The sequence below is a fragment of the Poecilia reticulata genome, linkage group LG17 (genome assembly GCF_000633615.1).
Source record: "Poecilia reticulata strain Guanapo linkage group LG17, Guppy_female_1.0+MT, whole genome shotgun sequence".
NCBI classification, from domain to species: domain Eukaryota; kingdom Metazoa; phylum Chordata; class Actinopteri; order Cyprinodontiformes; family Poeciliidae; genus Poecilia; species Poecilia reticulata.
Window position 1 is genome coordinate 16,381,695 of NC_024347.1, and position 26,176 is coordinate 16,407,870.

At 38.4% G+C, this 26,176-nt stretch overlaps 1 protein-coding gene across 1 annotated transcript; it reads left to right on the forward strand.

Moving 5' to 3' along the window:
* Nucleotides 1-438: 438 nt before the first annotated feature.
* Nucleotides 439-19,542, forward strand: pip4p1a (phosphatidylinositol-4,5-bisphosphate 4-phosphatase 1a). The gene is made up of 7 exons (XM_008433951.2): nucleotides 439-1,061; nucleotides 1,970-2,163; nucleotides 8,593-8,699; nucleotides 11,256-11,361; nucleotides 13,146-13,198; nucleotides 15,190-15,280; nucleotides 17,469-19,542. The coding sequence occupies exons 1-7, from the start codon at nucleotides 944-946 to the stop codon at nucleotides 17,610-17,612; spliced, it is 813 nt and encodes a 270-aa protein (XP_008432173.1). The 5' UTR covers nucleotides 439-943; the 3' UTR covers nucleotides 17,613-19,542.
* Nucleotides 19,543-26,176: the final 6,634 nt, after the last annotated feature.

A 26,176-nucleotide genomic window follows, 5' to 3' on the forward strand; every position in this document is an offset into this window, starting at 1 on the left:
TTGTTTCAGTAATAGCTCAGTAAGTTTGGATGGAGAGCATCTGAGTTGTAAGACAAATCCTGTTACAATAATTGGTCACAAGTAATCAAATTAAGTTTATCCAAGTTAGTTTAAGTTGTCACATTAAGTAAAGTTAAGTTTGATAAACTTAATTCACTTACTTGTACCAATCACAATTTTTTTAACAGTTGTAGCTGTGTTAGGGAAAAATTATTTTGCTAAAGCAAATTACAACATAGTAATAGGTAACCTAATGCATCAGCAGGTATTAACTGATACATGGTAGGTTTAATACGTCCTGTTGCCAATGTCTCCATTTTGTCCTCAACGAAATCGACTTTAACCTCATGATTTTCAAATACTTGAATATTGTTTATATTCACAAAAATCCTAAATTAATACAACTCATATGATTTTGGGTGTTCGTAAAATTAATAGCCCTACTGAGCCTAGTTGGGCTTATGAAAGCCTGGACACCCTGGTCGCTTAAAGTCATATTTCTAGGGATCACCCCAAGTTTTGGGAATGCCCCCTTCACCTCTATAAATAAAAAAAATCTTTGTGTCTCATATGTCTTATAGTTACATTAGCTGGCCTAAAACAACAATAAGTTTCCTGTCTTTCTACTGGGTGAAGATTACAATAAATGGGAAGTCACGATAAGTAAATAACAAGCGTAATGCGCCTCACCTAATGATATTATCAGGGAGCATCTCTCTGAATCATGCCCGGTGAGAGCAGTGCCACACCCTCGGGCATCGTTACCGCAGCAGCACCGGTACTGGGTGCTCTGGGTTGGGGTTGGTGTTGGTGGGTGGGTGTGATCATGTGACGCCTTCATTTCCGAGACAACAATACAACACCGAATCGGTCTGCATCGTCTCTCCCGCGCTCTCTCTCTCTTTCTCTCTCTCTCCCCCCTTACCTGCGCCTCGCTGTCGGTATGGCGGACGGCGAGAGGTCCCCGTTGCTCTCAGATTTGGGGGATGGTGCTCTTGGCAGCGGTAACGGCGGGGTTTCTCCCGGCGCTGGGTCCTACAGTGTGCCCAACAAACCAGAGGGTGAGTATGCAGGTTGATGCATCCTCTGTCCTGACTCCAGGCTCTGTTAGCCTAGCTTACCATAGCCTCTAGCACTGACTGGGCATTACGGTTATCCTGCTAGCTTCACTATGACAGGGACTAATTGTGGAGGGTTTATGTGGCCTGATAAGAATATTGTACATAATAGCATCAAATGAACACACTCCCTCTGATAAATTGTGTCGTTTTATAGAATTTATATGAACCAGTTAACCGTTGTATTATTAGCCTAAATTATGCTAACTCTTTATCAACCGTTTGCTAAGCTTTACAACGAACCAGTTTTAATGACACTATTAAAATGAATATTTTTGGGGGCATTCTGTTATTTAGAAGAGTGTTATTTTAGCCAAATGTAGTCACTGGCTGTCTAAATAGAAGAAATGCTAGCGGTTGGTTAGCATCCTAGAAACACCTGATTTGATTGACAGGAGGAAGTGACTACGGATGCTGCGGAGGGATGCTGCGACTAATCATAACTTCCATGAAAAGCATTTAAATATTAAAAGAGATAATATATTTCACTTTTCACTAGCCTCTCGGCTTTCTCCCAGTTAAAAAAAAATACAGCAGACAGTTTTGCATGCTTTTATGGGATTTCTAGGTTAAGCTGTTCCACACACTGTGGTTTAGCTTTTGCTAATACCCAGACTCTCATGTGTTGAAACCTGCTCTGCTCTGCATTCCAAGAGTGTTTTTCTACTAAAGCTTCTTTCTGCTGAACTCCAGGCCTAATCTCATTATCTTGTTTGCTGTAATGGGTTACTTGTCATGAGAGACTTTTTTTCCCCAGTCCTACTGCATTTCTCTTGTGACTTCCAACAATCACGCATTTGTCACACAGGCATTACTACTCTTATATTTTGTATTCTATCCTCCTTGTTCAGGTTTCCCTCCTTTCCCCAGTGCCAGTCAGCCCTCGGTACTCCTAGGGGAGGACCCTCCACCCTACTCCCCTCTCGCCTCCCCGGAGAGCGGAAATGCCCCTGTTATCAGCTGCAGGGTGTGTCAGAGCCTCATCTCCGTGGAGGGGAAGATCCACCAGCACGTGGTGAAGTGTGGAGTTTGCAATGAAGCCACAGTGAGTTACTCCAAAAGAGTGTACAGCTAAAATAACTCGGACACACAAAATAGAGGCACCAACTATTAGGTCTGTCATCACAAATTGGCTTAGATCTCAGTTTACTACAGATTTATTGAGGAGATTGCACAGTTTGTAAATCTGATTCAGGGTCTGCCCTCAGTTCCAATTTGTTGAAAAGACTTACAGTATTTACAGCACTGTCTCCACCATACCATTGTTTTCATTTCTGTCCTCCTAATTATTCTCACTCAAACCTTTTGCTAGAATTTTCAGCAGAATTGAAAATGTCAGAAAAATTTAAATTAAGATCAATTCCAAATCTGGATAAACAGAGTATGGAAAAATAGAGAAAAAAAAATCTGCATTTCCACACTCATTTTCATATCCTATTCTCTAAGGATTGTATCTGTTTATTTATTCATTCATTCATTCATGGATTCCTAGTTGCTACTTTCTGAACCATCTGAACAAAAGTTTGTTGTAGTTTATTTTTAAATGATTGACCAAGGTGTTCAACTTTTTTTTTTTTTTTGTCAGTTTGTTTCGTTATTATTCATTTTACATTAGCTCTTGTATTTCTAATTGCACTGACTGAACAACTTAAAGTTGTGTCCTGTTTACATGTTGGACCAAGCTTGTGAATCTGTTGGTGTATTTAAGCGCAATATACTGGTGCAGAGTTGTAAAATGTGTTCATAATTCAATACATTATTTCTATGTTTGAAATAAGAATTGTTTTAAGTTAATTCAGCACTGTTTTTCTGTATCGGACTGGTATCAGACAATCCAAACCTCAGATGTTTGTATCGGAAGTGAAAAAAGGGCATCGACCCTCCAAGAATAAGCAAGTATAGACAATAGATGATTTTGTATTTTTATACTTTAATGTGAGGTTAATTACTGAGAAAGCTCAGAAATGTTTAAATGAAAATGAGTAGAAACCCTGTTTGCAGCAGCAACTTGCATTTTGCTCAGTATTTTCCTACTGACATTATCATAACGTATCCTGATGTTGAGCTTGCGTGTTTTTTAAATTGATCCAGTCACCCTTGTCTGCTTCATTAAGCTTACAGAAATCAATGTTATCCTTCACCCCTTGTCAAACCGGTATACAAAATTAGAAAAGCTAATAGGAGGATCTAACGGTACTAGATTTGTATCTCCACATCCAAATGTGAGACTTTTATCTTTACATTTTCTAATTAAAAAAACGTCTCCACTGTTCGTCTTAACAGCAGACTGGACTGGGCTGAATTTGTAACAATGAAGCTGTTAACAAGAAGGAACAGAGCAGGCTGTACTTCTTGAGAAAGCTTAGGTTCTTGAAGTAATTTAAGCTAATTTAGCACTTTACTTAGAAGTAAATAAACCATTTGAATGTCACACTGGCATCAACATTGATTCTTGCTTTATCAAACATAAGTGGACAGCTCTAAATATGAACATCCAGTCCTGGTTTTAAAACGCACGCTGAGTCATTTGACATTGACATGGCTCAGACTCGCAGACAATATTTCCAGTGATTTATTGCAAAACTTCTGACGCACTTACTGACGGATGTAAAATCAGTAAAGACGGATGAAATAGTTTGAGACTACAGAGTTTAGAACCAGATCAAAGGCACTGAGGTTGTTGACCACTCCAAAAGCCCTCTGCTGTACATTCACTGACAGATCGCCGTTTGATGCACAACTTGACTGTGAGCATAAGTGCTGTGTGCCAGCAGGTGTGCATGGCACATTCCAGTGGAGAGCTAACATTGTTGTTGTGTAACTGACAGCCCTTTTCATGGTATACTGAGTAATATCAGCTCCAATAGCAATCAGAACAAACATTACACTACAGCAAACACCAAGTCCTGATTAGGTTTTTTTTAACAGAACCATTTATGACAAAGATTTCAACAAGAAAAGAACAATAATAAATAATCCCACAAGTTGCTATTTTCAATCGGGCTTACGATTGTAACAATGCTGCTTATTGTTAAAATGTAGTAAACTAAACTGACTGGCTTCCAATTCTTCCAAGACCTTTTTAAATCCTTTACCAGACGCATAAGCTGCCACAATTCTCCCTGTCGAGGCCTCAGACAGCTGTTTGGTTCTCACAGTGGTGTTCTCTCTCGCTTCATCAGTTAGGAGCACAACAAATTAAATGTCTGAGGATTAAACAGGAAGAACCTTCAGAATGCTGAGTAATTGGGTCATAATCAAGTGCAGCGGATGCGCTACGTCTGTGTGTCAAATTAACTAAATTTAAAAGGTCTATTGATTATCACTTGAACTTTTTTCAGTATTGTTATAATTCCCCATCTTTTTTCATCTTTTCCATTCAGAGATTGCCTTTGCGGATCATCTTTCTCCATTTAGTTCTTGGTTTGTTTTTTGTTGTTGTTTTTTTTTTAACGTCTCTTAGGGTCATGTCTCTCCATGTCCCTAACCTTTTTATGAATTATTAAGTCAGTGGAGCCCAAAGTTAGTCGTCAAGGGCCGGCATCCTGAATGTTTTAGTCCCCTCTCTTATGGTACCAACCTTTTCAGCATGTCAATGTTCTTCTTATGCCTTCTAATGAGCCATCATTGGATCCAGGTGTGTTTAACCGGGGGAGAACTAGAACAAGCAGGATGCCGGCCCTCCAGGACCGACTTTGGATACCACAGTACATACTGTTGGTTGTTGTATTCATAGGCCAAAAATAGTGAGACTTATTGGTTGTCATGTATTTAATGAAATACAACTTTGATTTTTTTTCACAGATTTTTAATTTTAACTATTTTACTTCCTAGAACTGAAAACTGAATAATAACAAAGCCTGAGCTCAGAGTAGCACAGTGTATCAGTCTCTGCCTCATCAACCCTTGTAACCTTACAACATAACTGCAATATTGATATCCTTTATGCTGTCTTTAACAACAGTTTTAATATTCAGTTACCTGTTAATAAAGCTAGTTATGTAGTTGTCTGCACCTATGTGGGTTAACCTCCCAAGGCAGAGAATGAGTCGTAAACTGTGTTGCACAGCATTCAAATCTGCCAGTTTCATTTCTCCTGCTGTCAGTTCTACAGTCTTTATGTGGGATGTTAGCAGTGGCAGTCACTGCTAACTAGAAAGTTAGTTCTGTGTTTGTTAAAACACTACAACAACATGGTACTCAATTCAAATTATATCTGCCTCTTAAAGATTACAATCATTACTCACCAACTTAATTTTTACATGATAATTTACATGTTTTATTCTTTAGATATTGCATTTATGTTTATATCTTGTCCTCTAATGTCTGTGTTTTATTGCTTTGTGAGGACAGGAAGCAGAGCTGCTGCTTGAACAGTCTTCAACCCTTTCAAAATAAGAGCATGGATATAAACGACTTAACTACTTGAATTCTTAAGTCAATAACCTGTGCATTAACACAGATGTTGAGCTTTATTCATCTGAATGTTTACAAAACAACCAAGTAAATAGAACTTTAGAATATATCAGGAAATATTAATTTTGGGGAAAATAATTGCACTAAAAGTTTTTAAAGCTAAACAAAAAATTAGCTTTGGACTAGCAGAAGTGTGGCCACTACTGGATGTTAGGGTATATGCGTCTCTGTAAAGGCGAAGAGGTTCATATTATATTCATGTACCCTTGAGTCCAGAATGTGGATCTTATTTCCAGCATAAGCATAAACAGAACAGTTCCTGCTCTAATGACTGAGGTAGTTGTTTTAAATGTAAAACAAAAAGGTAGAAATGAACGACAGACTCAAAAATAAGAGCTGGATCTTTTTTTTGTTTATTCCTCCACACCTCTGAGCTCCAGATTAATGTTCAGAAGGATTTGGTTGGATGAATGCAGTAGAAGTCAGTTTGTAATTAGGTCTTCTTCCAAATGGCATATTGTCAGTGAAGTTTATAATGAAAACATTCATCACACGCAGCAATATTAAATAATTTAATTTGTAATCAGAGCTGATTTCTGCAGAGACAAGGACACAAACAGACATAAGTGACATGTTTAAAAATGTCTGCACGTACAATAGCTCTCATTATGCTTGTGTAGTAATTACGACAATGATTCAATTATTTGATGTAATGCTCTGAAGTCTTTTGAAATTATTACGTCTATCGAGAGACTGCAGAGTTGTGACGAGACCTGAGAAAACAGCTGCTCAGCCCAAACTTTACTTGCCAACTTCTAATCATGTGTTCGACCACAGAAAAGGTTCCCGTTGATTGAGGCAGGGGGGGAACGATTTGACAGTTGCGCTGATGAAAACGCTGCGAGTAATTTCACCAGCAATCACAGCTGCATTCACAGGTTGACGTGGTTCCTGGAGTGCGCATCGCTGGCAGTGCAGATCAATATGCAGATGGGAGAAGAAATGTAAGATTTGCATCAGGCTGTACCGATAAGTAATAACTACTTGCAGATGGAGGCAACATATGTAGATTTACACAATACATTATGTAGAGCTTGTGTAGACATGCACTGTTGGGCACCGTTTTATCAAGCATGTTGTCACCCAGGTCCCTAATTAAGCTGTTTTAATTCAAAAGTATAAGCACCTGAAGTTATTTAAATTAAATGTGCCATTTTTTTGTTTATTAACATCTTTATTTGGGCTCTATTAGGCACATATGGTCTGTCATTACCGGTTGTTGATCTGCTCGTTATTGCAGCCGTGTTTGAAGCTGCAGTGCACATCTTTCTATGTGTGTGTTCTTATTACATTAAAATAATTTCCAGCTGAAGAGGGGTAATAGAGGAATATAGAGTGGTTATTGTACTGACTGAGTCTGCGAGTGGCTTTGATTCATGGAAGGATTAGAGAGACTCCAGATTATAGCTGTAATGTCCACAATATGTCATTCTTGATTACAAACGAGAGAACTAGGATTCATGCTTATAATAATGTCCCGGACCTTCAGCGGATGGCAGTAAGCAAGCCGATGTGTTGGTTTGTGTGTTTTAGCATCACCATTTTAGTTTCCCTCAGGCACAAATGGTAAAAAACTAACAAACAAAAACAGGATCAGCTAGCATCCATCCTGCGGTTTTGGGTGAAGCATAAACCCATCTGAATGTAATCTGGATTGTCTCTTATCATTTGATCAATAGTGGAAACTGTGATTCCAATAAACATCATTGCAGGTCTAAGATTTTGCACTTAGGCAGATTTCTACCAAAGCAACAGAGTTTGTATCAGATACTGGAAACAAAAGTGCATGATTTATTTTTTTCAGAATGGGAGAAAAAAACACATAAAAAACATTTAGTAAATGAAACCAGTCAGAGAAATGCAGCAGAAGTAATGACATGTAAAAGTACAAACTAGAGATGCACGGATCTGATATTAATATCTGTATTGGTCCCAATATTGAAAAAAACAAAACAAAATCTGGATCAGGTATTGGTGACAATGTGCCAGATCCAAAAGGGCAGATCTAGTCAGGTTAATTCTCTGTTTTGTGCTCTGAGTGACGTCATGTTTTATTTATTTATTTAACATCATATTTAGATTTCTTAATTGCGCTTTCTGAACCATTCAAAATAAGTTTGGTTGCAGTTTCCCTTTGCGTTTGACCAATATAGTAAATCTATCATTTCGTCAGTTTCAGTTTCTTGATTATTTATTTTACATTGGCTGTTATTCTCTTGATTGCACTGATTGAACAGACTAAGTTATGTTTGTTTGTTTTTTACATGATTGACCACTTTTGTGAAGCTATTAGTGTATTTAAGTGTGCTTTATTGGTATCAAATACATTTTAATTTAGTACATTTATGTGTTTAGAAAAAAAAGGAAATGTTTAAGACAGTTCAGCACTGTTTTTCTGTATCAGATCGCCATCTCCTACACTTCAGATATCTGTATCGGTAACGGAAGTAAAAACAGTGGATCGGAGCATCCCTGGTACACATTTTTGTTTTTATTAAAGAAATGTATTGTTATTGCAAATGACTGATTAAAACCTTATATGAAGGTACATGTAGTGAAACAATCAGTTGATGCCTTGAAGAAAATATACTGTGTGCAACAAAAAAATTTATGTGCACCTTTACCAAAACACTCAAACATAATTGGGGCTAAATAGCGCTCCAGTTGTTTATTATTTATACTTAAAAAAAAAAAAAAAAAAAAAGATATACGTCTTATTTGACAAATCAAATGCAAAGGTTTTCGTGTTCTTATACCATTCCACACGCTGCTTAATTGGCTCTATGACTTATTGTTTTATATTTGACCTCTTACCAGTTATAAATCACCACCTTAACTTGCAGTTTGTGTACAGTTTCTGCTGGAAAACAATTTTCTCCTTCCTGTACTATTTATTCATCCTCGCCCATCACATATAATTGGCTCGTTATCTCCTCCTCTTCGGCTCTGAGGTTCTGCTGCCTTCTGATCTCCTGAGCGTTTCTGTCTCCCTCTGCAGCCCATTAAGAATGCCCCAGCAGGAAAGAAGTACGTTCGCTGCCCCTGCAACTGTCTTCTCATCTGCAAAGTCACTTCTCAGAGGATTGCCTGTCCCCGACCATATTGGTGAGAAACTCTATGTGTTTGTTTTTGTGATCGCAAATGCACAGCCCTGCAGAACTCCTGTAAAACATTGTCCTGCTAGAAGGAAAGTAAAGCAGAGGAAGCAAGGTGCAGTGAGAACAGCGGGCCTTCAATTAAGGCCTTACTGCCATGAGTTAACATGAGGAAACCTCATTAGAACAGCCGTGGCATGAATTTTTTTACTTCTATTTGGCAAGTATTGTGAAATGTTGAAAGTTACTGTAGCTCAGACTGTAAACATTGTTCTTTTTTTTTTCCTTGGAGCCTCCAGCTGCACGCTAATTTTGTCATCCATATATCCATATATCTGTTTATACTCAGGACACTTTTTAGAGCAATGGAGTTTGGATGAATAATGAGATTCGAAAAGATCCTCAGGCAATTTTTGCAGTTTTGACAAAAGCTTTCTGTCTGCAGTCTCCAAGGTGCAAAGGAGTTTCCAATCCTCTTTAGAGAAAAATACATACAGACTATCCCAAAACACAGAGCTGTCCGTCCTAATAAATGTATTGTTTTAGCAATTCATCCAAACTTTATGATTTTGATGCCTGGTTTGCTTCACATTGCTGGTAGGATTTAGGAATTGATGTTGCAGTTCAATCTTCTCCATTTTATCAGCAGATGCTGTTTGCCTTTTATCTGCTGTGGATCATAAAGCAGGCTGCACTAAATACATGCAGACATAAGATCAATTCCAGCGCATCGGAGCAATTTGAATCAAGACACAGTTGTCCTCTCTTTACCAACAAGTGCAGCAAATGCACCAGTGATCATGGATAAAAAACATAAAAATCAACTTTATTTTGATCCCAGTAGACATTTTATTTTAGTTTATGAAATGATTTGCAACGAATGAGACAATTTACCTTCTAGGACATCCCTGACTATTTCTATGATTTCTGTGTAATGTAACCAGTCGTGCTTTCTATTTGCCTTTGCTGAAATTTATATAACTGTAGGCATGAAAACTGAAGTTTGCCCACATTGAGAACCCAAAAATACTATTGTGATGCCCCCTATCAGGGTTTTCTCTCAAAATATAAAATTAGTAATGGCACATTTTCCTTTCTTATATGAAGCCTTTGGCTTCAGTAAACTCTGCTGTTGCTGGTGGTGTACTGTCTGTGTTTGACAAAAAGAGTTGTGAGGCTATTTTTTTAAAGAACAAAAAAAGCTTATTTTTCTACGTCTGCGTATCACATTCCTGATTTAACCTTATGTTCGATTTCTTTGTTGGTAACAGATGTTTTTAAGATAATCTTGGACTAACAATTCAATAAATTTCTCCACATTGTCATCAGGAGAAAGATGATATTTTGTGGAAGACTGCAGTTGTGTGTGTGTCAACTTTAATGTCGTGTCTGACTGGAACTTGGTGGCAAAGCCCTAATCTTCAATATTTGCGATTAGGGCATCAGAAATTTTTAGAGATGCACAAATCAGACTACTGGTGCTAATTTTCCTTCTACCAGCAATAAACATTGATTTATTATTCCATGTTTTGGTCTCTGTTCATTAAATGGCTTAAGATTTAAAACTCCCAGTTGTTTCGGTCTTTAAACACATCAACAGCACATACTTTGTTTTGAGTTTAGTAAATAATGAAGTGGAGATGGGAATTTACACTTTAATGCATCAGTGGAGATAATTTTTATTTGTTAAATTTAGAATCATCGCCTTTATCAAGAAAACAGCAGAACATGCTTTTTTTTTTTGTTTTAAAATATGATCGACATGTTTCAATCATTGAATTATAATGAAGTTTACACAGACGGATTTGTGAGTTAGTCATGAGAATATAAACTGGGAAAAGCAAGTTAGACCTAAAATAAAACTGATATCTCATTCTGCAGGGAAACGGCTTGATTTGTGCACATTTAATTATTTTAAACTAAGCTAAATAAAAGATCTGAAATTTATAAAATAATCTATAAATGCAGATCATAGTTAGGCTTACAGCTACAACCTCTGTTGAATTAAATATCAAGCTGTATTTAATGGCTTTACTCTTTAACGTCTTGCTGAAATCTTGTTCTGGTAAAACGGTAAATTGTCAGATATTCTAAACTTAAGTGGAAATATTTACATAATATTCCTGTTTTCACAAACATCAGCCTAATGGAGTGTAATTGCTTACTGAGCTCTGCAAGCTGTTTTTGCTTATTGTGTGCATTCCTCGTAGGCAACTTTCCCTCATTAAACACTCTTAAATGTTTACCTCCAGTGTCACTGTTTTGCATTCAAACCAGACACGCTGACTCAACCAACACCTCTCCGTTCCCCTGTCTGATCAGTGATTCCGAGCCGCCGTCTGTGTCGGGGGAAGCAGATTTTTATGGAGGTTTTGTGTGTAGTAATGAGAGGACGGGCTGCTGATGGATTTCATAAAGCCGCGCCGCAGCACGCCCTTGAGATAGCAGCTCAAAACATCAGGCTTTATGACAACGCAGTTTGCTCTCACACCAAATTTTATCACGATTGTGATAATTCACTCGTGGTGGGAATGCTGACTTTGTGTGCCTGCCTGTCTCCTTCCAGTAAGAGGATAATAAATCTGGGTCCTGTTCATCCCGGGCCGGCCAGTCCTGACCCTCAGCCTGCTGGAGCCCGGGTCTCCTGTGGACACTGCAGCAACACCTTCTTGGTAACGGCTTTCTCTTTAAAAACACATCAAAAATAATAAAGAGGAAACAAATATTGTCAGAATTCAGCTTGCAGCACAGTCTTTTTTTGGTAACTTTTTGGTTTGAATTTTTTATTTTAAAAATGTAATTGCACTATAAGAAGCTGTTTATTCTAACTTCTTTCAGTCTAGATTAAGCCCACTATCGGTATCCAGGATTGTTCATATAGTTTGAACGTCGCTGGGTTGTTAAATTCTTCTTCTTTGTTAGCTCTGAGCAGATTTTTTTTATTTTTTTTTTTACTTCTCTTTGATCTCTGGCTCTAAAAAGCAACTTAAAAGTCTCACAACTTCCTTCAATCAGCCAATCTCTGTACGATTTGGAGGTGTGTGTATGCTCCTCCTCAGCTGGAAGCCCAGCTCATCAATGTAATTTGGAGGCGTGTTTGTATCTGCGGTTCTTAGAGGTGAGCATTTCATTATGATAAGTAATTAGTTTTATCGTTGCCTCAATAACAATAAAGTTATTTCTAACATCAGCATGTGAAAAACTCGGCCCTTTCTGCTCGACTTTACATCTACAGTGTAGGGCTGATCTGATGATTAATTTTTGGATCAACCGATTAATAATTAGATTGGAAAAGATGCTTTGTAGGAGCTAAAACATTGTCACTTCAGGAGTTTCGGATAGAACATATTTACAGACACAGGTTTCTTTTTTTATATCTTAAATCCAAAATTCTTGTGCAGTTTTGGCTTAATTACTGCTCTGGGTGTGTTGTACTTTTGGCAAAATTACCAATTTTCAAATGCATACTCCAGCCAAAGGTCACTTACAAACTACCACTGCTACTGCCATTCTTTTCCATAATGCTAGAAAAGCATGGTAGTATCAGTGTGAAAGGCCCTGATGTTGGGACCCATCAGCACAGCTGTCAAGTAAAAATGAGAGAAAATCGTTTAGAAGAAAGTAACTAACATGCAGATATGCTAAGCTTTAGTTGGACTGTTTTGAAGAGCAGTTCCACTGCTTTGCTGACCAGCAGAATAATAAATTGTCTTTTGTCTTTTTGATCCTCGGGTGACTTTTCTTCCCTCCAACTGAAGCATTCTGGGAGGATTTCTGCAGGTCCACAAGATATTTGTTGTGAAATATGCTGGTGCAAGTAAATTATTAAAAAGACAGGACATCCTTCCTGCGAGCCAAGAGTATGTTGAGTTATCGCTGCAGATCAATAGCCATAACAACACACTGCTGATGTATTGTGGTCATTTTGTGTTGAAGGGAAAGAAACATTTTTCCTCGCTGCTTTTTTTTTTAGCAATCTACAAGACAAGTAAAGATAGTTATGAAATATATGATGGAAGAGAGAACATAGGTTTAGCTCAAGAAGCTAAATATTCTCTGACTGATGCAGAAGGGGGTTTTTAAAGTTTAGATGAATGTTACACAACCGCTTGAAGACGAGACGGCTGAATGAAAATACAAATCTGTGCCCTGGGTGGGTTTGTAAGCTAATTAGTTTTCACCCAAGCAGTGATGATGTGTTGTGTTGGTCTGTCTGGGATATATTTTTACTCCTCATGTATATTTATTATGCAAATGAGAATAGAGTTTTAAGTACAAGGTGCCTGCTGAAGCAAAAAACTGCAACGCCTGTTAGCGGGAAATGAAAAGCGATTCACGGTGAACACAGTGGGCACACTTGATAAGTTTTTATCACTGTAGCTGAAACCTTGGCAAACATGCAGCTTGCTTTTTGGCTCCATTTGATGCTCAGGGCGTTTAACTTTTGTGATTTCAGTGGACAGAGTTCACGGACCGGACGCTGGCCAGGTGCCCGCACTGCAAAAAAGTGTAAGTAGCTTTACCCACTTTTTTTTCTTCTCATACACCAGCTGACATTTTCTGTGCTCATTTTCTTTACCGTCTTTGGCCTCTAGCTGAAGCTTTAACCTGCAGAGCCATCCTAACAGAAAAGACCAAACCTTCCCATTGGATAAAAAGCCTGAACTTTATTTATTCCTCCTCAGTTTCATTTTGAATATGTCCTGCCCTTGAGGATTTAGTTTGAACATTGCTGTAGCCCATGTTTCTGTAATGTATAAATAAGCCTCTTAGTGTTTTTCACAATGTTCTTGTGATCAGCTGCAAAGGAAAAAGAAAAGCAGCTATGATGTGGTTTAAATCACACCTTTTTAATAGCCAGGGCTCCGAGGCAGAAATTTGATTAAGATGGAAAATAACTGAATATAAAAAATATTTGTTCTTATTCATACTTTATTCTCTGCCCTATTATGTATATATTATATTTATCCACGTGCGCCCAGTTGTCTATTTATCCCTCCACTCAGTCAAGTCATAGATTTAGAGATTCTGTATTAAAATATTGACATCTGCAGCACATGAATTTTAAATTTCTTCCAATTTTGTGTTTGTGTAAAACAAGCAAAAAAAAAAAAAAGTATTACAAACTTTGGAAATTTTAAGTTGTCATTTAATTTTAGTTTGCACATGTACAGTTAAACCAAAAACTATTCATATTAGGGCTGCACAGATTGCAGCTTTCTGACTGATCACAGATCTTTAAATAGCTGCTGATTCTTATTTTGCCTGATATCCATTGTCATTTCAGAGAAATGAGCTGATTTGGAAGCAGAGGAGTTCCTGTTGTCACCTCTCTTTCAATACAGAGCAAAATTGAACAGTGGTTGAGGGTCAGACCTCATCAAAGGTAGATGAGATCTGTGGATACGATTGATTTCACATATAATTATCAGCTGATCACAGATCACCCAAAATTAGATAATTGGGGCTGATTTATCAGTGCACCTCTGATGCATTCAGCTAAATAAATATGATTTATGTTCACCTAAAACAGCTCAAGCCCCTTAAGAGAAATAAACAATGAGATGAGAGTGATGTTTAGCGATGAGTCATGGCTGCATTATGGATGAAGACAAAGATGCTGGAATTGTTCTTAAGAGTAAGTCCAGTGAAATATATAAAGAAGAAGACGAGCACAGTTTGCAGGTGGATGAAGTATTTTCAGGTTATTTTCTTGTCTAAGTGGGTTTGATGATGGTTATAAAACATCTTTCCGCAGAACAAAGTGAGTGAAAACTTTTTTTTTCTTCCCTCTTCGACACGCACATCAGCTCAGTGACATAACCAGCAAACAGTCCGACTGAAAATTTATGGTGGAGTTTGAAAAAGAATGGTCCATGACAGGACTCCTTCGTGCAAAGCTGATCTGTCTGCAGCTGGGTGAGCAAGTTGGTAACTGATTGATGAAGGTCTTTGTTTTTCATTTGTAAGGTCTATGCCTCAACAGCTCAAACTGTCAGGAAAGAAAATTCAGGGAAGAAGGAACAAAGTGCTTTTTCTTCCACTTCATGATGCAGTCGTTTTTCCTGCAATTAGACTAAAAAGACAAAATCAGAAGTTGGACACTTTCTTTTTAATTTATCACAGCAGCTATAATTACCTTCAATTTAGGAGACTTTGTCAGGTAAGAATATAAATGGAAGGGTTTCTGGAGTTGTTGCTTCATTTCCTGATTTACTGGGATTGCAGCAAAGAAAGAAGCAGTTGCTGTTGCTAACGTTTTAAACACAAAGCCAGGCCGTATTGAGTGCTGTGAGTAATAAGAGATCCTTTCTGCAGATCCAGCGCTGCACATGCCAGCTCTAACAAAGCCATTGTTAATGACAACAGATGCGCTGAGCATTGTGAACATCTGCGCCTTTCCTGGTCATTAAAATGGTTGCTGTTAAAACATCGGACTCCGTGGTGGGTTTTGTTTGGAGAAATAAAAAAAATCAAACGTTTCCTCTCCTCCTCTGCAGGTCCTCCATTGGACAGAGGTATCCCCGGAGGCGAAGTCTGTGGTGCTTTCTACTCTGCTTGCTGTTCAGCATTTCCACTGCTGGACTAATGGTGAGTGAACCCCAGCAAGGATTTCATAGTAGATGAAAATTTAATGGTCGGAGTACCAACAATCTTTTTTTTTTTCTTTTTAATTTATCCTCTCAATTAAAGGGGCAGCATTATGCACATTGTGTCATTTTATAGCACAATCAAGTAATTGCTAATTTCAGTTGTTATAAAAATGGTATACATATAAAATATAACTTAAAAGAAATGTGATTTCCTAATTTAATGCCTTGAAATTGGGCCTCTGTCTCTTTAAAAGCTTCGGTTCTTTCTGGAACAAACTCAGTTCCACTAGGTGTTTGCTAATTGCTGATGGCTAGTCAGAAGGAGCTGAGTGCAGGAGTAACAGAGGAGGACCGCTCTTTGAGGCTTGTAAATTACAACTCTGAGGAGAAGCTGTGTCCTCCGAGGTTCTGCCAGGTGTTTTGAGCAGCTGAATGGTTACCATGGAGATGAAAGGATTTCTCAAACATGTATGAAATAATCAAAGCAACACTGTAGGTATGCCTTTGATGAGGGAATAACATTATAACACGATGTAAAGCTAGAAACAAAGTTGATTTTCCATAATACTGCCCCTTTAAATAGTCAGCCAAAAATAGAAAGAAGCTGCAATCTACTCCATGACCACCAGAGGGTGCAAGATGAGCACAACACGTGTAGATCTGCTTAGAGCTGTGAAGAAGCCAGTAAATGTCTCACCATTTAATCTAGTTTTATGAAAAAGGCTGTTTTAATTACAAGAACGATACAAGAGCTGATAAACGCCAAGTCTTCATACGAGTGCACTTCATCAAATTTCTAACAGCATGTACCTAAAGGAGGGAGGTGATCAAAAGGCTTTCAGGATTTAATTAAAAAAAAAAACCCACACATTTTAAATGCAGGGATCTACAGATTATCTTCAACAGCTTTAACATGTTAAACATTTGCTCCATCGGCAACACAAGATGAGAGATCGGACCCAGAAAGAAACCTGGATCATTAAAACAATAAGAATTGTTCAGAATTGAGATAAGAGCAGAAAAACTGATATAAAGGTCAGAGTAGGATGTTTTCTGACCTAATTCATGTTTTAGTTTCTGTCTCAGGGATTTGGTGTCATGGCCGACTGAAAACATGAACTCCAGGTTTAGACCCGGTTCTGAAAGAAACGGGTTTCAGTCAAACAGCTGAAGGTTTGACAGCTGGAAGAAATGAAATAAAATAAAATAATAATAATAATAATAATAATAATAATAAAATAACTTTGATCTGGAGATTTGAAAACTTCTGAAGGGGTTCCTACACTCCATCCATCCTTTCTTCCCTCTCTCCTTTTATCAATTCATTTGTCCAACTATCCATCCATCCATATTTTCATCCATCCATCCTTTCTTGTCCATCTGTCCATTCATCCTTTTTCTCATTTACCCATTCTTACTTTCATCCATCTTTTCTCTCGTCCTTCCATCCTTCTGTTCATCATTCTCTCATTCATCCATCCATCCATCCATCCATCCAGTCTTTATCTACAGTTTTATATTTAAGATCTGCCCTCTATAGAAGTTTCTGAGATAAATTTCTGATGAATTGTTTCTAAAACATATAAATCCTGGATATTTAAATTGGTCTTCATCTGTTTTCCTTTTTACAGCAATGGCAGTTTTCTTCTAGAGTTTGTGATTTGAAGCCTGTTTCTGCAGTGAAAAATGTTTCTATGAGTCCACCACACTTTTCAGTCCTGGTTCCTTCCACAGTTAATCGCTTCTTCCAAATAAAATCCATAAAAGCTGGTGGCTGTAATGTCACAAAACTTTTACTGGGTGTGAATACAGGCTCTAGCTCGTAGATTTGTTTTATAGCTCCTTTTACATTACAGAAGAGGTTTTACACTCATTCTTGAATAAAATAAAATATTTAATACGTGGCTGTTTAATTTTTTTCCTGGGGTTTACTGAGAGCGATTTATTAGCTAATCCACAAAAATGTTAATATGTTAATCAGCAGTGAAAGTTTGCTGATGCTTAACTGGAATTCAGTGAAGATTACAGCAACATAATCGGGCATTGCAGAAAAAAAACTCTGCAAATATGATTATGTCTTTATGCCGCTCGGTTACTTGGATTTTCCATGTGCCGACCGGAGCCAGCCGGTTGTTGCCGTAGCGTCACTTAAAGGGCCGGCTCTGTTCTGTCCCGTCTCGCTTCAGGCTGGAACGTGGGTAAAGGCGCAGACCTACCCGGGGATCTACGCCTCGTGGGCCGTCATGCTGCTCCTGGTTCTGGTCACCTTGGCTCGGGCCTTTTACTGGGTGTGCATGAGGGTCAGCCAGCCGCTTCAGAACTTCACATAGAGGCCCGTCGTCTGCCACCTCCCGACCCGACAGGACGGAGGAAAGACGGCTTCGAAACAAAACAGAATATATATATTTAATCCAACCCCCCATGAAGAAGAAGTTCTGCTCCTCCTGTCCCTTCCCTTCAAGTCAGACAAGTTTCCAGAACTGGAATGGTGGCTGCTGCGGCTGCTTTATCGTATCTAAGTGGCTTCCAGCCTAGTGTAATGATGTCCTAATCCAATCATCTGGCCAGAGGTGGGATCATTTTAACATTTTAACTCTTGTTTTCCTCCTTATTCCCGCGTTGTTGATAACTTTCGGCTTCAGTCTGTGGCGCTCCTGTTTTTGTTTTGAGGTTATTCCCCATCAGTCCAGACTAAATGTAAAACCATTCAGCCTTTAAGATGTTCAAACTGCAAAACATCTGTCAGATGAAGCTATTAATGCCGGCTTAAGCCTCCCTTTGTCAATCAAAAGATCAAGAAGCTATAGAAACTTCTCTGAAAAATTACAATTTAGTGGAGTTCGGTCGTAGGCGATGATTTTCCCCCTCCTTAACTTAATGTTTATGTCAAATTATTCCCCTGAGCCTGACTTTGATCCAAATCAGCTTGAAAGCCTTAAGAGGAGTTGTGATAGAAGGATTCAGCACACAGACATGCAGCTACGTCAATGAATCACAACAAAGGGGAGATGCTCCTTTTTAGAGCTGCCTGGCTGCATCGAAGGCAGCCCAGCCTCCCTCTTCAAAGATGGACCTAAAAGCAGATTTTCTCCTCACTTTTGTCCTTATCTCGCCAATAGAAGAAGAAGTAGTTGAAAGGTTTTCTTGTTGTTTGATGAGAGCAAAGCCACGAGATTTATCTTATACATTTCATCTTGTTTTTTTCTTTCAATCTTTCAGTGCATCATATAAACCTATGAATGAAGACATTCCCATTCCCTAAAACATTCCATCATACAGGATTATTTATGTACTTTTAGTTCTTTTTCACTTAAGGCAACAAAATCTGGTTAAATGGAAAGTAATTTTTTTTCTTTTTACTTTTTTTTTTTTTTTGTTGCAGTTCACTGCCCTGAATTTTCTCCCACTTTAATGGTGAGTTTTTTTGAAGATGGAGGCTGAGCTCTCATTAGTTACAGAATGATGAATATAAGAACAGCTACACACTACATACATTCTCACTCGTCCTGTTTGTGGTTCTGACTGCAGTTATATTTGTGTTGTTCTCGTTTATGTAAAGTATTGTTTTTTTTCTTTTTCTGCTGAATTGTAAATATTTATGTTAATGAAAAACAGAAGTGACTAAATGAATTGTTTCCTTGAGCTCAACACTAACTGCTGTGATTGTAAGTTTATTTGTTTTTAAGAGAGTTATTTTTGCAGCTCTTCTTCTGTTACGTATTTAATGTGCTGATTTTGTTACTAACCCAATGAGCCTCCGGACGCCTGGTCGTGTCCAAACGCACGTCGACAAAACTCACAACCGTCAACATTCTCACATGCAGATGTTTAGACCAAGTACAAGATGAAGAGATGAATTAGGTTAAGCTGTTGCACTGAACTGAGGTTGCAGACAGTTCTTATGAAAGTGTCATTATTTATTATGCACGCTGCAAAATGGGATCACTTTTACATTTCAGTTACAGTTTTTAGAGTCTTATTATGGGTGACTTCTGACAGAGCGAGGTTTTTTTCACAGCCTCCCTCCTTTGTATTTATTTCCAGTACAATAATCTAACTGTCTCCTCCTATGACCACAGCATTTATTTATAAGGGCAAAATGAGGTGAAAGTGATCCTTTTTGCACTGGAGTGATCATGTTTTATTATCAGTGACCGCAAACTAGATTAATCATGTTAAATCCAATAATCAAGAAGCTGGCTGATGCTCTTTTCAGAGTTTGTTTACACTCAAATAAAGACATGATGATGATGAACATGATGTATGAAATGGCTGGTCTTTCTTTTTTTGTAATTGAGAGGTACACCTGGGTTCTAGACCAGTTTTTCTACACCACAGCCCGGGATGGATTTGAATTGATGCTCTTTCTTTACGTTAGAGTGGAAAACCCCACTGAACTCACAAATCTGTGCAAAAATAAAATCATAAATGCATTTCCTTTATTTTCCAGGTGTAGGAAAGTATGGAAAAAAGCAAACAGGACAATGGAAAACTCTTATTTTTGCAGAGTTTATGCTCCATCTCAGAGGTCTGGTGACTGCGTTATAGTACAGTGAACCTTTTGTCATGTTGAGATGTTTGAAGCTTTGGGATCAGATCCGTTATCCTGGTGGAAGAGGAACAGCACTTAGAGAAATATATTTAAAGATTTAAATTGTGTTCAAATTATTTAGCAACTGTGTAAATTAAAGCAATGTTAAATAATTGTAACACATCGGTTGTGTTGAATTATTAGCACAGTAAATGTTACACTAAATGGGTCATCCTTAGAAAGAGACATCATTGTCAGATTTTTACTCAATTCACGTTAACATATCCGTTTTAAGATTGTAGCAAAAATAATTGAGATAATACAGCCAGGTTTGGCATTTTCAAACATAATTTATTAGAACTTATTACTGTCACCATAATTACGAATACTTGTATAACAAATAATGCGATAAATGTTCATACCTAAGAATATGTCTTCTTGTCTCCAGCCTCCATATTAAACTTAGATGTGTTGAATGGATTGTTCTACACTATCCAGCTTTGTTTAAAGTAAAAAAAAAAAAAATCATTGGACAACTTTGACGATCATAATTATTACAGAATCCTGAGATTAAGCCATCTTCCTTCTCTGAAGTGGGATAATTGAAGTTAATCTAAAAAGCAAAATTCAGCCTTTTCTCATTTTACAAAACCTCCATTAGTCTTATCTCCATTTTTTCAATACCATAGCAAAATGTTTGAAAGCAGCTCTTTTTTTTTTTTTTAACCCCCCTCACTCGACCAGGCCTCCTTTTCGGCATCCTCTTGAGTTTCATGCGGATATATTTTTTGCCTGGACACAAAGAGATGGAGGGATTAAGTACGAGGAGGAACCTTTCAGAAACCACAGCTCCCCGGAGAGCGGCACAACCCTGGCAGGCTGAGAGGCCAGAAAGATATATAAAAAAAAAAAAACCAGAAACTGATTCCAAAGCCTTCTGGTTTTTAAGTGAAAAGTGGCATCAGCAAGCTTTCATTCTGTCACACATGAATCCACACTCTGCTTTGGGGGCATTTTGTTGTAAATTTATTGACTTAATTTTTCATTCATGAAATTATCCCCCTTTACCTCTGAAGAGAGAGACGAGCCATATCTCCGCTCAGCTTTTATTCTCCTCTCGGTATTGATAGCTTTCCCCCGTGTGAGATTCTCTGCTGACAATTCAGCTGATGCGGCACGGCCATAAAGCACAGAGGAGAAAGGAAATCTCTCATGTAAATCATCTCTCTTGTTCCTAACTCGGATTATTACGGCCAACCCTGCGATGAGATTTCATTATACGGCAACCAGTTACAGCAGGAGGTGCAATATTTTGTTCTAGCACCGCTGATTATGCCTTTTAAAGCACCACTTCACTGCTTTGGGGCACATTTATTCATTATTATACTAACAGCATGATGTGATTCTTTTAAAATATAGTAACACAATCATTTGAATGGATCTTCTATCACGAGCATTTGAAGGAGCTGCTTTTATCCAGCACATTCAAGTAAAAAAATTCAGAGAAGTTTTTGTACGAGCTGAAATCGCAGTTCTAGAAATGGACTGTGTATTTTATATATTTGGAAATGTTTGTAACAGATTTTACAATAACCAGGCTGGAGGAGGATACATAGAGTGAACAAAGCAGCAGCAACACTCAGCCGCTGGGTTTAACCGATAAGGGTAAATGTTCCTAATGTATCAAGTCTACACAGCAGAGTGGCCTCTGGGTTTTTACATAATACGATCCAAAGAAGGATCAAAAGCAATCTGCACATAAAAATGGTTTTACATCTCTAGCCACCTGCAAACTGCATCAGCTACAGTTAAAACTGCCAACAAATCAGATTATGACATTGAAGGAAACTGATTTGCAGCGTGGCACCTTGCACCTGAAGCAAGTAGGAACTCAAAATATAAACCTTCTAGTTACTAAACATATATTTAAAGGCAATTTATGTTAAAATGTCTGGAGATAACACAGCATAAATACTGTTGAAACTAGATATTTCACAGGTTATTTCTCAACCTGTGATATTTTAGACTGCCTGTTTTAAGTAGGTTAGGATCATGTTTTTTTGTTGTTTTTTTTCTTAATTTTCAAAAAGTTGGTGATTTGTTGAAAATTTTTCTTTATGCTTAGGATCATTGTGTCCAGACTTTGTAATACCATATATTTGTGATGCAGCAAATATCTTAGTACAGTTAAAATAAGACAAAACTAACTTACAAATAACTTTTCATCAAGATGTAGGAGCTTGTTTTGAGTCCGTTCCTTAGTATTGATGAAAAAGTATGAGTTCCATTGGTAGATTATTTCAATTACAAGACAATTTTCCCGTAAGTGAAATAATCTACCAAATGGAACAAGTACGTTTTCATAAAAATGTAGGAATTATTTACTTAAAACAAATATCTTGCTGAGATGTTACTCATAAGTTAGTTTTGTCTTCTATTTGAACAAGAAACTAAGCCAAAATTATTTGGCAAGATTTTGTGTTTTTGCAGTGTATGTTGTCCAAGGCTTGTAAAACTACAATATATTAAGTATTTTAGTTTAAATTTGACATGATGCTTCAAAAACAGAAAAGTTTATCTTACGTTCATCTCAATATGTTCGGGTGTAAACATGATTGTGACAGGAATAGGGATTGGTTAGGTACTTAAAGCATTTGCGTGGAAGTGTGATGATTAATTGCTGCATAAGCGCAGAAAGTTTTGGTAAGGCGCCTTGAATTTAATCTGTTTGTTTAGATCTGATTTCAAGAATAGTTTTTGGATGCAGAATCTACTTTTATAGCTTTATATAAATGGTAAGTTGGTAAGTTTAGAGACTAAAGTGAGACATTCTCTCTGGCAGAAAGGCCACGGGGATTTCACACTTTTAGAGCACCAACACAATAGATTCTCAACACAGTTGTCAAAACGATTGTGTTTAGTCATTGTGAAAGTTCTTGGTAAAAGCTTGCGTGACCTGAATTATTAGTTTTTATCAAGGATGAAGATGTTATTTCTCACTGACATTTCAGAACAGAATATTTCGAAGAAAAAAAAGATCAGCATTACATTATAACTCTCGTACCTCCTGAATTTTCAAAAATATACCAGCATATGAAACATATAGTTAGCTCATATATGCGGTGCTGCAAAAAACGGGAACTGATACAGTGAGCAGGAAGCAGTCATACAACCTATTTAGATTTACAGAAATTGATTTGATTGCAAATAAGCTTAAACCTACATAGTTTTCACTTGAACATAAATCTGAATCTATACAATCTTTTTTATATAAGCTTAAAAAAATCTGAACTATTCAAAACATGTGTCAAAAACATTCTGATGCAGTTAAAAAAATCTGAAATTGTCCCACATGGTCTTTATCTGTGAAATATTTACCAGCAAATGCATGTGAGGTTTGGGCGTCGGGGTAATAGGTCCAGGGGGGAAACCCAGGCATATTGGTAGGGGCCTGCAGAACTCCTTGGGGAGGTTCCCATAAGGTAACCTAATCAGATGCCCAGACCACTTTAACTGAATCCTTTCACTGTGGAGAGCAGCGGCTGTATCTGGGCTTACAGAAGAAGCTCATCTCAGCTGCTTGTATCCATTATCTTGTTCTCTTGGTTGCGTTCCAGAACTCATTAGTGCCATTATAGTTAAGGGTTGGAAATGTAGACTGACTATTAAATCGAGAGCTTTACTTTCTGGCTCAGTCCTTCTGTCATCACACACATTTTAAGGCCCTAATTCATCTGTCCATCTCCTGTTCTACCATACTATCACTTGGGAATAAGACACAGAGACACCCAACCTCCCCTTGAAGAAAAGATGAATCCTCAACTTGGTGTAGGATGGTCCTGATGTGGTATTTTCACATCAGGACCATGGCTCAAAACTTGAGGAGCTGATTATCATTCTGGTTCCTTCAAACCCAACTGTGAACCTCTCTAGGAGGAGCTAAAAGCCCCTTCCTAAAGACACCAACAGAGCCATATTGTCTGCCAAAGCAGACAAGTATGCCTTAACATTGTTCATTAGCACTGCATACATATTGGTCACCCATTGTAGTACAATAGTCCAATTCTGGGATCAAGCTGTGTGTTAAGAGCACAGGCACAGTCTTGCTTTGAGTATATGAGTATATGATAAGACAGCCCTTAAATACATCCCTGGTACTCTGTGTTCACCAAGCACCACCCACAAATTGCCTTGGGTTATATGGTAATAACCCTAGGTCCACAAAACATGTAGACTGGAAACTAAACCTTTATGAACCTCACAGCAGTTCAATCAGAGTAAAGATCTGGTTCACTAATCCATGTAGCCAGAACAAATGCAACTGTTCTTCCTGAATCCAAGGTTCAACAATCAGTTGGAGTCTCCAACATCCTAGTGTAAGCGTCCCAGGGAAGCTGAGAAGTAGCTTCGCAGCATGCCTTGTTCTTTCTCACCTCTAATTTGGGCCGCCTTTTTGGAGCTTCAAGTTCATTGTTCACCTCATTTGCTAAATTTCTCCTTTTACTTTCCTGCTGTGTTTGTCTGAGACAAACAACATTGGTCCCCTTTTTACAGGATTGAGACCAGAAATTCATGTGACATTGATGACCAGGACAGGCCCACTATGTCCAGGGCCTTTGAGCAGTTTGGTATTAATCTCATCCGTTTCTGGTGCCCTCCCATAAACAAGCATTTTAACAATCACTTCTACAGTCGTGATTGTCTGGATCCACAGACTGGGATGGTCCCTGTTTCTCCTTTTTGGGTCATTGAACATTTTGGTAGTACTTTGTTAAAGCCAATCTAAGTCCTTCTCTTTAGCCAAGATGTTGCTCCTGCAACCACAAATCCACTCGGTACCTGTCTGGTGTTTTAGGAGTCCCCAAAGCCAATCAAGACCTGAAGGCCTCTTTATTCACCGCTGCAGTCTTGGAGGTTCTGTGATATTCGCTGCAAGGGGCACTAATCACCTTGAGGCTGCTGCTCCTGGAAGTCACTTTTGAGATGTAGAATCTTAACATAACCCAATCTAACTCACACCATGAGAGAAATTCTCCCAGAGGTGTGAGCTGAAGGTCTCCCTAACGGGGGGCCTCTACAAGGCATTCCCAGTTCCTTCTCACCTCTAAATTGGGCCGCCTTTTAGGGGCTTCAAGTTCATTGTTCACCTCATTTGCTAAATTTCTCCTTTTACTTTCCTGCTGTGTTTGTCTGAGAGCGTGTTGCTCTGTTTTGTTATGCATAAACTGAAATCTCTTGGCAATTTTCAACAATTCATGAGACACTCTCGCAGAGCATTTCTTGCTCACAGTCTGTGGATATTGCAGCAGTACAAAAAAAGCAGAGCCATGCGAAAGCCCTGATCCCTCTTACTTATAACAGGATTTGACCCTTAAGACTCACAGCATGACCCTCATCTGCTGCAATACCCTCATCCTGTTTAACCTACACTCTCACTATTGTCCTTTTGTCTCACACATGCACTTTGCAAACACACACGCACGGGAAAAATTTGAGGCCGCACATAAAAAATTGAATCTTGACACACACATGGACAGATTTCAGGACCTCAAACCATCACTGCACTCTTTCCCATCCTCCCACACACATGCAGGCTCAATGATATGATGTAACCCCAGCTTCATTTTCTGCCTAACACCCAACCTTGATGAATTCAGCTAAATGTGAATTGCAAACAATTGCTCCTGGCACTGCAGAAGAAGAGGAAAGAAATGGAGAGATGACAAGTGATGGAGGAGGATAGGACAGAGAGAGGAGGATGTAGGAGAGGTTGCGGTGTGTGTGGTTTAACTCGTGGAGAACGGATGATGGGATTGCGCGAGTAGGAGAGACAGAGTTGAAGGGGAGAGGCATGGAGGATGAGAGGATGGAGAGAGATGAAGGAGAAGAGATTGAGCAGGGAGCTAAGCGCCAGATTAAACTCTGGGGTCGTCAGCTGTAAAACAAACAGTCCTTTTAGCAGGGATCAAATCTAGACTTAACCCTCCTCCCTCTCACTCTTTCTCCCAAAGTCTCATCCTCCTCATCTTCTGTCCACACAAACACACAGATTGGCACAGAGGAGATAATGCTGATCGCTGAAGTAGAAAGGAATAGCAGGAGGAGGACAATTTCTGTGGAAATGAAGGCTTGGGTTTTGTATTCTTTGCCCCAAATGGCCCCTTTGAGAATGGGAAGTCTTTTAATACTAAGACAGAACTCTTTCATTATATTGTCTGCCTCCCTTATGTGCAACTTCTCCTCGGGATGCAGAGGTTATATAGCATAGAGAAAAAAGAGTTTTCTTCATATATCTCATTGTTTATATTGCATTTTTACAGTAATATTCCCCCGACGTTGCTGCTCATCTCAGAGCCCTGCTGC